Genomic DNA, 14,544 nt, shown 5'->3' with positions numbered 1-14,544 from the left:
TCTAGGACCATGCCCCATTGAAATGCAAATAAACAAGGTGAAAATACTCTAATCTCTCTCCAGCCCCAAATTACTATCTACCCCAGAAACTAGCCTAGGAGAATATACAGTTGAATAGGATTCCATGTCCTCAAAAATATCAGTCTAGTGGGAGATAAACATGGCAGCTTGGGCTTTTCCTGGGCTCAAACTCTAAGCTGACAATAGGCACTAAACACCCAACCCCATCCCATTTCTAGCAGAAATTACTAAATATAATGATGCATCTCCACTGCTTTATCCATCACCACTCTACACACTTGTCCCCTGCCATTGACTTGCCTGTATAAGACTAGAGAAATCTGAGAGAAAATGGTCACAGCTAGGAAGCTGCTGAAAGAGGCTATTGGCTTGAACTTTGTTATTTTTAAAAATTATTTTTTTTAAAAAATTTTTTTTAATTTAAATTCAATTTAGTTAACATACACTGCATTATTAATTTCAGGGACAGAACTTATTGATTCGTTAGTTGCATCTAACAGCCAGTGCCCATCACATCATGTGCCCTTCTTAATGCCCATCCCCCAGTTACCCCACCCCCCCACACACGTCCCCTCTAGCAGTGCTCAGTTTCTTCCCCATAGTTAAGAGTCTCTGTGGTTTGTCTCCCACTCTGTTCTCATCTTATTTTACTTTTTCTTCCCTTCCCCTACATTCATCTGTTTCTTAAATTCCACACAGGAGTGAAATCCCATGGTATTTGTCTGACTGACTTATGTTGCTTAGTATTATACCCTCTAGCTCCATCCACGTTGTTGCAAATGGCAAGATTTCATTCTTTTTTGATGGCTGAGTAATATTCATTGATTAACGTCTTACTAACTTCACTGCTACCACCCTGGTCCAAGCCACCATCATCTCTCATAAAATCTGCTATCAGATATGCCTGATTCTACCCTGTGCCTCAACAGTTCATAACTACACTGTAGCCAGAAGGATCCTTTCAAAATGAAGTAGGATCATGGCGTGCTTCTGTTGCAACACTGCAATGACTATTTCACTCAGAGTAAAAATGCAAAGAGCTTACGATGGCCTTCGAGGCCTTCTGTGATCTGGCCTCATTGCTGTTCAGTCTTCTATTAGGTGCCCCCTGCTCACTCCACCCCAGCTCCCTGCCTTGCTTGGGAAGCACATCCCTGCCACAGGACCTTTGCTCCAGATGGTCCTTTTGCCTGCAATCGTCTCTCCCCAAGACAGTCACTTGGTCCACTCTCTTACCTCCTTCCAGTCTCACCTCCTTCCAGTCTTTAATGCAAATCTCACTTCCACAGTGAGGGGATCCTGGCCACCTACTCTTGTATTCCCGACCCCCTTACCTTCCACTACTTCTTTTTTTCCATAGTATTGATTAATTTCTAATATACTACGTATTTTACTTATTTATTATTTTATTGTCTGTTTGATCAAAAGTAAGCTCTATGAGGTCAGGGATCTTTGTATGTTTCACCCATCTACTCCAAACACATGAAACAGCATTTGAAACACTCAATAATTACCTGTTGAATGAATGGATTATAGCACCTATCAGTGTTTGCTGGCACTGATGTGTACTTGTCAATGTTCCTACTAGAGTGTGAGCTCCTGAGGGCCACTCACTGTGTTGCTCATGCTTGGGTTTTCAGAGCCCCAAGCAGTGTGAACTGTGTACCAGGCCCTTCATGACTGGGATAAAAGAAGGAATTTCTCTACTTGAGTTTTCTTTCGAGTGGAATCCATGTTCAAGTCTTCTTTGTGTCTTCCATAATGCCTTCCTCAGAGCTGGTTCAAAGATTTGTGGAATAAATAAATCCCCAGTTTCAGAGATAAGGAGGACCCTGAAGCTCCACTATATTAAGGGGGTCTTAATATAGTGCGTCCAAGGGGTCTCAGCTGGCCTGTGGCAGAGCAGGCATGTAAGCACAAGAGCTCTGTTTCAGGAATTTGAGTTTGCCACAGAACACTTCCACAAGTTCTCATTTCCTGAAAATTATTTTCAGGGCAGGGTGTGCTTTTTAGCATAAAGATATACCCCAAATGCAAATTGTTACCTATCGAAAAGAGACTTTTTCTTTAAAATATGAAAATCATATAAAGGATGTGATATAGCAAAAGCAAAACCACATTCGGTTCTGCTTTCTCTGCCTCAGTGCCCTGTGCTCTGTTCTGCAGATGGAGACTGTTCTATGTTTGGTCCAGGAGCACCAGGGATCTGCTGGGCTGAGGGCCGGATGAGATTATCAGAGCACACCCGTGAAAGGCCTTTTTCTAAAACAAATTTTAAAAAAGGGCAGATTATGATTGATGAACCCAGCATTAGGATAATGTTATCAGAGATACTTTCTCTTTCTGTCCTTTGTGGAGAGGTCAGATCATAATCACGTTAGAACCGAACACAGTGCTTTATTAATGTTTCATGAGTGAGTCGGCTGTAATCAGCCTAGCCGGGTAGGGGTAAATTAAACCAATTTTTGATGTATGAACTCAATGCACTTAGAATTTATTGAAATGTCTACCCAACGTGTCCATATCACTTTTCCTGTTTTTCTAATGAGATCAAATTTTGGATTTCACAGTTCTTCAGTAAAACACAGTCCTTGTCCCTGTATTTACAAAGTATAAAGAACTGTAATTAATTATATATACTATTTCCCATAACCAGAAAACCAATTAAGCAAAAAAAAGTACATCCTTAAAAACCAAAGTACTGTCTCATTTTTAAAAATAAGAGAAGGAAATTAAGTTGTATATATATGCAAGTTTCTACAAAACGCATCAAATACCTTTTCAGTTGCTGCCATAAGATAATAAAACTGATTTATCATCAGTGATATCATCCCTTTTTATAGTATTACTTTTGTCTTCTTTGCTTGAATTTCTTAATGACAGCTTGAAAGAAGAAGGAGGGAATGCTCATGGATATAGAATACTAATCCATACAAAGAGATGAATGTTTTTTACCACTGTGAATGTCATTTCTTTGGCATATATGACATTTTCATTTTATACTTTAGGCTCATTACAAAGAACCCCTTCAAGTAACTGAAGATAATCCCAGCCCAAATTATACATATACTAGAGTACATTTTCTCTAAACCCATTTCCTAAGAACTAAATCCTATATGAGCTACCCAGCTGGGACAAAGTTAGAAACTTTCAATGTTATAAAACAATTTGAAAGACTGAAGGTTGCATTCATGGAATTTGTGGAAAATTTAAACCCCTCTGCACCTATATCTGTTACTCAGGCTTTGTATATTAGAGAAATAGTCATCAAATAACGATTCCTTCAGTAGAAAAAAACAGAGAGAGAGGCACATGATTGATTAAGTTTCATAGTGTTAACACAGGGGCCTTGACATGAATTCTGCATGACATCAGCATGATCATTTCCCATCAGAATGACCCGAAAACTGACCAGAAGTTGGAGCAAAAGGTCCTGTGAAGGACAACTGTGGGCTACAGAAAGCAGCGCCGGGGACGCTGAGGGAGGACGGCAGCTGCAGAGACACACAGCTACTCTTTAGAAGATGACCTCTGAGAGCATGGCTCCCTAGCCCTGTTCTCAGGGGCAGCACTTCCCACTGTCCCTTCGCCAGAATTCTGACACAACCAAGAATGGCGGCTACAGATGCAAAGCCTTGTTGATACCAAGGCAGCTTTCCCTTCCCATTCTGCAAGGACCCTTCAAGGAAAACCCAGGCAAAGATGACAGGAAGACTAAACACCTCTCAAGCCACCCAGTCTGTGCTACAGGTACTGCCTACATTTGGTCGATTTAACCTGGCCCTGCACCCTGTTGCTGCAGAGAAGCAAGGTGGCGGCACTTTTATTTTTTTCCCAATAGGCAGAATTTTGTGTAAAGCTTTTCATCCCATGGAGCAAAGATTTAGCTGAAGTCTTCAGGAATTTGGTTTAAGATAGAGAAAACCCCCATGCCTTGCTTCTTTCATTTCTTCACAAAAACAAGTTGTAATTTGTTATTAGAATAAAAATGTAACACATAATATGTAATATGTATGTAATTATACATGTAATATACAAATAAGAATATGTTATATGTCAATTACACCTCAATTAAAAAAAGAACTACAAATAAGTACGATGCATTTCTGAAAATGTTTTATGGTATTTTCTGAAAAGCACAAGTATTTCAGTCAGTTATAAAATTTACTTCTTTTGAATATGTGAGAGCAGATCTTTGAGGACAGTTAATTCACCATATCATATGCAATCTTTAAGTTCCTAGTACACTATATGTACTTGACTTGACAACACACCTGACTTGATAAATCCGTATTTGCAATGACAGTAAATAGTGAGATTTATTTTAAAGAAGCACTGCATTTTGTCTTAAAGTTTGCTCAGCAGCACTTGCGCTGATAGAAAGATAAGATACAGGAGGTATATAAAGAGAAGTTAGGTAATTAACAGTCACGTGATAGTAACTGGTAAGGTTAGTATCAAGAGTAAATTATTTCTTGTATTTTATTTACATGCAATAGAGGTACTCTGAGCAACTACAAATATAAGTTATTACTGAAAAGTATTCATGGATTTTGTTCTTTCTTAAAGTAAGAGGGAAAATCTATTTTAGAGTTTAACTTGTCTTCACAGTGTCACAATTATTTCTCAGGTTGTATCTTTCAATGAATAACCAGCCAAATTCTCTTAAGACCCAAATGATATGAAATCATTTGGTGCAAATCAGGTATTTCTAAGGAAAAGAGATTTTTTAAAATCTTACATGGTGAAAATATGAACAATTCAGTTAAATAACTTAAAATTCAATTGTAAGTCTCAGTCAGAATTCGATGTTCGGGGGTCATTGCGCAGAAATAAAGAGTAAACAGATAACAGCTAGGTTTATTCCAAAGGTCCTTGTGGTATTTTGGAACAGATATTGCAATGGAAACAGCATTCGTCTAATCTGCTTTGGTTCTCTAGTTGATCTATAAAGCCACATTTAATTCAAAATACAAGTAGAGTTTTACAGACCATAAGTGGATCTAGGGGATATTACATTCAGAGTTCCAATTTGCAATGCCAGGCATGATAAGTTAAAAAAAAAAAAAAAAAAAAAAAAGCTCTTAGGTTAAGACCTTGGATGAGCCGCTTGGCCTTTTTGGGTCTCAGTTTCCTTACTTAAATAAAGGTCTGTGCAAACTCTAAAATCCTGTGTGTGGTTCTGAAGTTTGCCTTTCCTCCATCTGCAGAGTTAAGGATAACCTTCTCCTCGCAACTGCTGGGCAGTGGAACCTAGGACTTCCTTAGCTCTAAGCAGAGGTCTTACCAAGTAGGAAGGGAGCCTTACAGGGTAAGGGCTGGAGGAGAAAGAGGTAGAAATGGGATCCCAGAGAGTCAGGTCTCTATGGCCATGGGGGCTGGAACATTCTGCTGGTTTTGGGTCAGTTCTCACTTATTTCTTTTCTTCAGCTGACCCCAAGGTACTGGTTTCCTGTTAGAAGACATGTTTCCCTTCCTTCTCCTTTCCCTTCTCTCTTTCCACACCTCCTTAAGTCACCATTTTATCCTGGACACTGCAGATAAGAACACTGCCACTTTGACAAGTAGGTGATAGATACCTGGCAAGATGACTGACCTCACTGGGTTTCAGGATAATTCCTAGAAGACTTTTTTGAGGATTAAAAACAGTGTCCCTGAATACTGTGCCTGAAGCTCTAGCATAGTATCTGAAAAAGAATAAACACTCAAAAATGGCATAGGTTTCACAGACCATCACTGCCATTATTGTATCTTGGTTAACCTTCATACTGAGGTGAGTTAGGACCATCACTGGGGTACAGGGTGAGTTGACTAAGATTGGGGTATATACCTCCTGATTTGCAGCAGTTGTGAGCGGTAAGTCTTGGAATGAGGACAGTAGAGAAAACAAACATGAGCAGCTACCCCAGGGAAGTATGGAGAATGTACTAGCAAAATCATATAGCTGTAAGGATGGGTATAAACTGGGTATGCCTTATAGTATCAATCCACTTACTAAAGGTGGAATTTTGTTCTTCATGTATCAATGTTTCAGAACTTCACTGCTCAACTAGACGTTATCAGACAATGACCAGTGAAACGTTAACAGAAGATATAGTCATTCCATCAAAGCTACAATGTTTCCATTTTTCCCAGGGCCCCAGTTAGCAGTTGACTGACTCAAATTTATCATAAGGCTTTGATACATTTGATTAACTGGTTTTGTGGATGGAGAGGATTTTAAGCAACACATTCTACATTCTAATCAGTATGGCTTAAAGAGAAGTGTGTGGATAGCTTCCAATTTCAAGAAGAAAACAGAAAAAGAATAGACACAGAATTCTAGCCTTCATAGAATAATAATGGGTATTCATAATAATAAAGAGAAGTTTCTTCTTTTATGTAAGAGGATAGGGAACCAAGTAGTATAAAGTTTAGAAAAGTAACAAACCTCCAAAAAAGTTTTCACTTAGCTGTAAAAATCTAGAAACTTCCTTTATCTAGAATGTTTATTTAGTTGGATTATATTACTAACCATCATATTAGATAAATGAAGCCTCGTGATTTTTCTGCAAATTTAGTCAAGTGTATATGGTCTTTTTTATTTAGTTTATATGAGTACTAATTACCTGATGGCTTCTTATCCATAATAATTATCTTTCCCTATATTCACAAAATTCTGTATTTGATGCTGTCTTGGGGATTTGCTTTTAGAATCACAACTGCCTTTTCTCTTTCAATTAGGCATACTATTAATAAAATTATTAATTCTGGGGGCACATGAACTTCTTTCACTAATGAGGAACACAAAGGTTGTATCTATAATGAATCACTACTTAATGTTTTATTAATATATATGTAAAAATGTTCTAGCATCTAAAAAGCACATGAAGAGACACTCAACATCACTAGTCACTAGAAAAACGGAAATTAAACTATAATGAGATTTTACTTCATATCCGCTAGAATGGTTATAATAAAAAAAAAACAGGCGATGACAAGTGTTGGTGAAGATACAGGGGAACTGAAAGAGTCATCCTTAGTAGGAATGTAAGATGGTACAATCACTTTGCAAAATAGGTAATTTCTTAAAAAGCTAAACATAAATTTACCATGACTCAATAATTCTACTGTAGGTATATACCCCAAAACAATGAAAACCTATGTCCACATTGAGACTGGTATGTGAATGTTCATAGCAGCATTATTTGTAATGGCCAAAAAGTGGAAACCCACATTTTCAACAACTGATGAATGGTCAACAAAACAATGGCCTATCCATCCATGGGCTACCATTACAAAAAAGAGCCAACTACAGATATGTGCTACAACATGGATTAATCTCAGAAACTATGCTAAGTAAAAGAAGTTAAACACAGAAGAACATATATCATACAGTTCTAGTTCTATAAAATGTCCAGAAAAGGCAAGCCTACGGAGAGAGAAAGTTGACTAGTGGTTGCCTGGGCTGGAGGTGGGCATGGGGAGTGACTTCAAATAGGCATACGATCTTTCTGGAATGACAGAAATTTTCTAAAATTAGACTGTGGTGATGGTCACACAACTCTGTAAATTAACTAAAAGTTATTAAATTGTACATCAAAAGAAAATGAATTTTATGGTAATGATTTAAAACAATTTATAAGGTGGGGCACCTGGGTGGCTCAGTGGATTAAAGCCTCTGCCTTCGGCTCAGGTCATGATCCCAGGGTCCTGGGATCAAGCCCCACATCGGGCTCTCTGCCCGGCAGGGAGCCTGCTTCCTCCTCTCTCTCTGCCTACTTGTGATCTCTGTCTATCAAATAAATAAATACAATTAAAAAAAATTTATAAGGTATCTATTCATATTTTATAGATGAGAAATGTGAGGACCAGAGATGCTCCACAATTTACCCAGAGCAATGAAGCTAGTAAAGGGCATGGTGGTAATGGTTGTACAATTCTGTGAATAAAGGAAAACCCTTTTATTTATTTATTTTTTACTTTATATGGGTGAACTGTATGGTGAATTATATCTGTGTGATATATGTGAATTCTGTTAAGTCTTACCAAAAAAATGGACTAAGGAATATGTGAACTCCATTGTAAATGTGGACTTTATTTGGATTCTGATTCAAATAAGTTGGGTGTAAAAACAAAATAAAATATATTTACAGGACAGTTGGAAAAAATTGGGAGTGAGTGAACAGATTTATTTTGAGTCACTGACTTTCTTAATTACTCAATTTACTAAGAATAATAGTATACTAGGGAGGATGTTTGGCAAAGTGGTTCATTTCCATATACCATAACAACACTGAGATTAAAATCTTCTGAAATATGGATAAAATATATCAAAATCTATAAAATACCCACATGCAAACATTCTATTTACACATTTTTTTTATCTGAATACCTAGATATCTGCCAGATATCTGTCACGCAGATTTAAAAAGTAATGACATTTTTCAATTTAAGAATGTTTACTAGATGGGTGTTCTCTTAAAGACAAGTATATTATACATATATATATATATTTTTTTTCTTTTTAAGAGAGAGAGAGAACATGTGTGTGTGTGTGTGCGCGCACATGCACATGCACATGAGTTGGGGGCTGTGGGGCAGAAGGAGAGGGAGAGAGAGAATCTTAAGAAAGCTCCATACCCAGCATGGAGTCCTGCAAGAGCCTCAATCTCAGGACCCTGAGATCACGACTTGAACCGAAATCAAGAATCAGATGCTGAACCAACTGAGAGCCACACAGGTGCCCCACAAGGATATTTGAAGGTATGTTTCACAGCTTATGATTTCCTGCATGCAAATATGTTCTAAATGTAAATTATTTTGTTTTGAATATTTTATGAGTAAAAAAGAGTCCAGATTTAGCTGGTAGACAAAAATAAGAAGTGGACATTTATTTCAAGCATTTTAGAATATCTTCTCTTAGTTAACGGATGCTCATCTGACCGTCTTCTCCTAAGGGAGCAAATATAACTGAATTACTATTCCTTTATTAGTCTTCATGAAAGGAAAATCCACTCCACAATAAAGAACAATGTCAAAAGACAATAGTAAAATACTTGCCTTCTTTTTTCTTAACATTTTAAACTTGTATTTATATATGTTAAATGGCAATTTGTTAATAGAAACAAAAGAGAACAACAGAATGTTTTTACTTCTTGATGACCACTCAAGCAAAAATAAATCTCTCTTACCATCCTGTTGATCCGTACAAAGTCTTCAGGTTTTTTTGCCCAAGGGGGAAGACCAACATCATTTACTACAACTTCATCTTCTCTGACTCCGAGATTGTATCCATTACTGTTGACAAACATCTCCGGTAGGTAATAGAACTCTGGAATTAGTTCCTGCCAGGAATAAAAATGTGGCATGTTAAACCACTTTAAAAATGAGTTGAAGTAAAGTATTATAACTTGTTAACTATGAACTGGATTAAATACTTTCTTTACTAAAATTCAATATTTTATTACCTAATCCTATTCTTCATTTGATTTTCTTTACATAAGAGGAAGAGAAGGAAGAAAGGAGAAGGAAAGAGAAGACAAATATTTTTCTTGAACATTTTATTTGATAATTTATGTTTATAAGACTTTCAATCTTATCTTGCCAGAACTGGTTAAGAGAAATGGGTTACAGGACCCACAGTAGGTCACAATATCATTCTTAAACAAATATGTAAAGCTACACCTACAAGTCTATGCCACTCACCAACCTTTTCTGAATATTTTTTTTTAATTTTTTTTAAAGATTTTATTTATTCATTTGACAGACAGAGATCACAAGTAGGCAGAGAGGCAGGCAGAGAGAGAGAGAGAGAGAGAGGAAAGCAGGCTCCCTGCTGAGCAGAGGGCCCTGATGTGGGGCTCGATCCCAGGACCCTGAGATCATGACCTGAGCCGAAGGCAGAGGTTTAACCCACTGAGCCACCCAGGTGCCCCTTCTCTGAATATTATTAAGGAAATATCCAATTAAAAAAAAAGTTGCTGCCAGTATTGGTTAGAAATAATGTCATATCTTCTACTTTTCTTTTTAATCACAAGGGCAATTACACTACATGATTTTTATAAAAAGATTCATAGTTTTATTTCATAATTTGCCAAAATTACTTTTGTACCTATCAGTAAACACAATGAAGAGATGACATACAGCATGAGAGTAATTTCTAAATATGTAACACAGCACCTGAATGGTATTGGTTTTTAATAAACTGGATGTAAAAACAACCTGTGTTACTTGGATATAGAGATGGCATAAACAACTTGATTCAAGGCAAACTTCTGTTTGATGCACAATGTCTAACATGAGGCTTATGCTTCTTTGGAATAAATTTGGTATAGAAATGAGCTGCTTTTATGACCCTAGAAGTATTTTTTTGTTGTCCTTTTTTTTTTTAAGCAACTGGAAGAAAATGAAAACAAAAACCACTGTAGTTTTTATGTATACCATCTATACAATAATTTAAAAAACCCAACAACAATCGTCTCAAATAGCAAGATGAGGGTTAAATTAACTTTAAATTATATTGTGAAAAGCATAAGATCATTTATTTGTGTGATGATCAATGTGGATAATGTAGTGCCTGAAATTCAACTCTCGTTGGGGTCTTCTCGAGAAATTCACAGAAAATTAAAAACAAAACAAAACAAAACAAAAACCACCAAACGCTGATGTCTTCAAATAAATCAAATTATTAACTTTCAAAGAAAAGCATACACAAAACCTCTCTCTTTATGGGTTCTCCTGCTAAAACCAACATTTGTCTGTGATAGCATAAGTGGGTGTTTATCTTTCTAATATTCTGTGAGAATTTGATTATTATCCATTCTGATGATGATAAATGTGAACCATAAAAAAAAAAACATAATTAAGTTTGAGTACAGGGCACTGTGACAGGTATGAAGAAAGAAGAACGAACAAGAGATGGTTTTATTTCAAGGAATTTATAATCTGGTCCACAGGGTAAATGCATAAACCGATGGTTATGCTACACAATAATAATAGCTTGAAAGAAGTATGAACCAAGAACAAGAGAACACAGAGCAGAAGGCAGGGAACTCGAGGCAAGTCTGGAAAGACTTCACTGGAGACCAGATATTTGAATTCAACTATGCCTAAAGATAAAGGTGGTGGGAAGGGGCAGGGGGACCATCAGGGAGTATTACCAGGAAGGGGTAAGGACTGAGTATGAGTGGAGTATAGGATATACTGGGGGATACAGGTCAAGATGGGGGAAGTGGGCTGGTGAGAGTTATATGGAAGAGGTGATGAATGAAGCTTCATGACAAGCTGAGCTGTTCGGATTTTATATTACTGGACAAATTTATTTTATAACAAGACTTTGAGTGTCAACATAAAGGATGGACTGGAAAGGAGAGACTGGGTGTCTATGTGTATGCAGGGAGAAGGGGAACCAGAAGCAGTAAGGACAATGGGAGGGAAGGGGGAGAAGGGCAAGTGCGAGTGACAGCAATGGGACATGTTGTGGGACTTTACTAGGGAGGACAACCTGCAACAGAGGTGAGGATGGGTGTACAAAGAACAGAGGGAATTAGGTGGCTCACACTGTGTGATACTCATTCATTAAAAACAAACTATCTCTAAGATATCGAGGTCATAACAGAGTGTGGGAAAGGAGAATTATGATGAGATTAATAGAAACTCATGTAAATTTTCAGTGACATGTATGTGAAAGGGGAAATTGAAAAAGGGCTGAAAGAAAAACCAATAGGTAAACCAACACCCTTATTTACAAATCATGGTATAGTTTAGTGGGTGGGCAAGGCAGGAGTTAAAGACTGCTTCAGAAACATTCTATCAACAGTGACTATAATGAGCTGATTTCTGGGCTGGGTAAGCAAATGGTGTATAGTATATTGCTTTGAAGGAGGATTTTGGTAAAGGCATGTGTGATCACAGACTAGAAGGTAGAGGAAAAGCATCATTCCTATTCTCATTGATCTGTATGCAATCAGAAGTACATAACTGTTATGATGTGATGTTTCTGTTCCTCTACAATTCAAATGTTGAGGGTGCCTGGGTGGCTCGGGTTGGTTAAGCCTCTGCTATCAGCTCAGGTCATGATCCCAGGGTCCTGGGATGGAGTCCTGCATCAGGTCTCCTGCTCAGCGGGGAGTCTGCTTCTTCCTCTACCTCTATCCTCCCTGCTTGCGATCTCTCTCTCAGTATCTCTCCCTCCCTCTCTCTCTGATAAACAAATAAAAATTAAAAATTAATTCAAATGTTGAAACTCTATCTTCTATGATGGTATTAGGAGGTGGTCTTTGGAAGTTAATTAGAATTAGATGAGGTCATGAAGGTGGAGCCATCTTGAATGAGATTAGTGTCCTTATAGGAGGGAGTCTACTTCTCCTGCCATGTAAGACACAGCTAGACAATGGCCATCTGTGAACCAGGAAGCAGACGCTCACCAGACGTCGAACCTGACCATGTGGGCAACCTTCGTTTTGGACCTCCAGTCTCTACAACTGTGGGAAATAAATTTCTGTTGTTTAAAAGCTCCCTAATTTATGGTAAAATATAGATGCTTAAGCTGACCAAGACAATATTTATTCACTTATTATTTCAGTGCATTAAGAGAAAACATAATTTTCTTTTGATCTTACTCTCATGGTTTGGGAAAGTGCGAACAATTACTAAAAGATGTAGAGAAAGGTAAAGAATATGACTGTTTGCACATTACCCATTCTTTATGTGACATAGCATGACAACAGCATTCCAATGGTCCAGAAGGTGGGAAAGAATGTAAGCCCACACAGTCGCTCTTTGTGGAGTACGATTTATATATGTCGTAAGCTAACAGGAGTCAGGGGTTTCCCTTCCTGCCTTTTATCACTTATTTGTGTTCATGTCCCATCTCTAGAACTAGACTGTCTAAGCTTCCTGGAGGGGAGACAGAGAGATATAGCCACAAGGAAAAAGCAATATAGATTTATTTTTTATTTAAACAGCCCAAAGAGTCTTAATTTATCTTCGACTGTCTTGGTGCTTTATAATGTTTTCCAAATATATTATTTTCCATTCTTCCCTATGGCAAAGGGTCACATAAACTATATGGTTATGATTAACCTACTTACCACCATACTAAATGTCATTTATGTTTTCCTAAATGTCATTAAATTAGATTCATAAAGGCAACAAAGCCCTAGGATTTTACATTAATACCGATTTGGGTAAAAGCAGATTTTCAAGCCTGATTTTGTGAGGCTTATATTTTGTTGAACCCTCCTAGCTCTTGGTGTTATAATTTGTATGCAGCAGGTGCTCATTAAATATTAAGCTATTGATGATATTAGGTAAAGTTATTTTAATATTACTAGAAATCCCTTGGGGCAATATGCAGATGGTTGGAAGAATGCCTCAAGATCAGAAAAGAGCCAATGAAGGACTTTATTAAATAAAAGAAAAAGGATGAACCCCATCATAAAATTTGTACCCTTTGAGGGGCAATTTTCGCAGTTTAAAAAAAATGTTATCTTGGTTATCCTAGTTAGGTATAAAAGGTTTAATAGTGTAAAAGAGTTCACTTTAAAATACAGAAAAAGTTGGTTTTAAAGTTGCTGACAAAGTTGTACCCAAACTGCAGAAGTGGAAGAAACAAGACCTACTTTTTTCAATTCAAACTCTCTAGCATAAGAAGGGGCTAAAAGCTGGTGGCCACTAAGGAGGAAAAGGAAGGCTAAGGAAGGTCACGCCTGATGGTTACCTAGAAAAGTAGGAGGAAAAGTAAGGAGTTCAGCAGGAAGGAACATTCTGGAAGGCTTTAATCAAGGCCAGTTACATGAAGTAGCGTGACTAGGGCCTTCAGGATGATCCCTTAGTAAAGGCTGTGCTCTCCACTCCAGTCCGTCTGGGCAGACAAACTATGCTAACTAATCAGGGTGTTGACTAAGATGCTGGAAAAAGCTGTTAGATGCCTGATGTTTGAAGGGCTGAAGAAATGCTTTCAGATTTCTAATAGAGGGAACAGTCACAAACAGACACATTTTTTAAGGCAAATATAAAGAAATTCCTGAAGTTCAGCTTAACTGCAAGGCCCCTAAAAATTTCAAAAGACCAGAACTGTGTGGGACTAAAGCTGTCTGAACCCTGAATCCTGAGCTGGGGAAGTTTGTTTGTTTTTTTTTTTTTTTTCTTTTTCTTTTTCTAAAGGGGAAGGAACCAGTAAAATCACAGTCTAGGGAGAAGTTGCTAAAGCAGTAGAGTGGGTATAAATTTTAATGCCTCAGTTTATTTTAAATCTTTAAAATTAAAAGATTAAAAGATCTTGTTTCAAATAGCATTTTTAAATTTAATGTTGGTATATAAATACAGGACATTAGTATATCATTTATATTCATATTTATATAATTTAAAAGATTTGCTTATTTAAAAAAGAAAAACCTCATGAATAAGTGAGTTTCATCTGGGATATTCAACTGTGAAGTCCAAGAAGATGGCAATTACTCTATCTGTGCTCTAAGACAAGGAATGAGCTGAAATGTTACCTCTGGTCATTCAATCTTAAAACAGTACATAGAATTTATT

The 14,544-nt window shown here is 37.2% G+C and overlaps 1 protein-coding gene across 14 annotated transcripts in view; it reads right to left on the bottom strand.

Moving 5' to 3' along the window:
- NBEA (neurobeachin) overlaps window positions 1–14,544 on the bottom strand; it is a 664,613-nt gene that overhangs the window by 49,820 nt on the left and 600,249 nt on the right. For all 14 annotated transcript variants that reach the window (XM_032880041.1, XM_032880043.1, XM_032880047.1 and 11 more), the window contains one exon: window positions 9,195–9,347. In XM_032880041.1, coding sequence (XP_032735932.1) covers window positions 9,195–9,347 — 153 coding nt within the window. The remainder of the gene's footprint in view (window positions 1–9,194; window positions 9,348–14,544) is intronic.

Source organism: Lontra canadensis, unplaced genomic scaffold, assembly GCF_010015895.1.
Source record: "Lontra canadensis isolate GAN:19392208 unplaced genomic scaffold, GSC_riverotter_1.0 scaffold67, whole genome shotgun sequence".
NCBI lineage: Eukaryota > Metazoa > Chordata > Mammalia > Carnivora > Mustelidae > Lontra > Lontra canadensis.
This window is presented reverse-complemented; position numbering and strand designations above follow the sequence as displayed.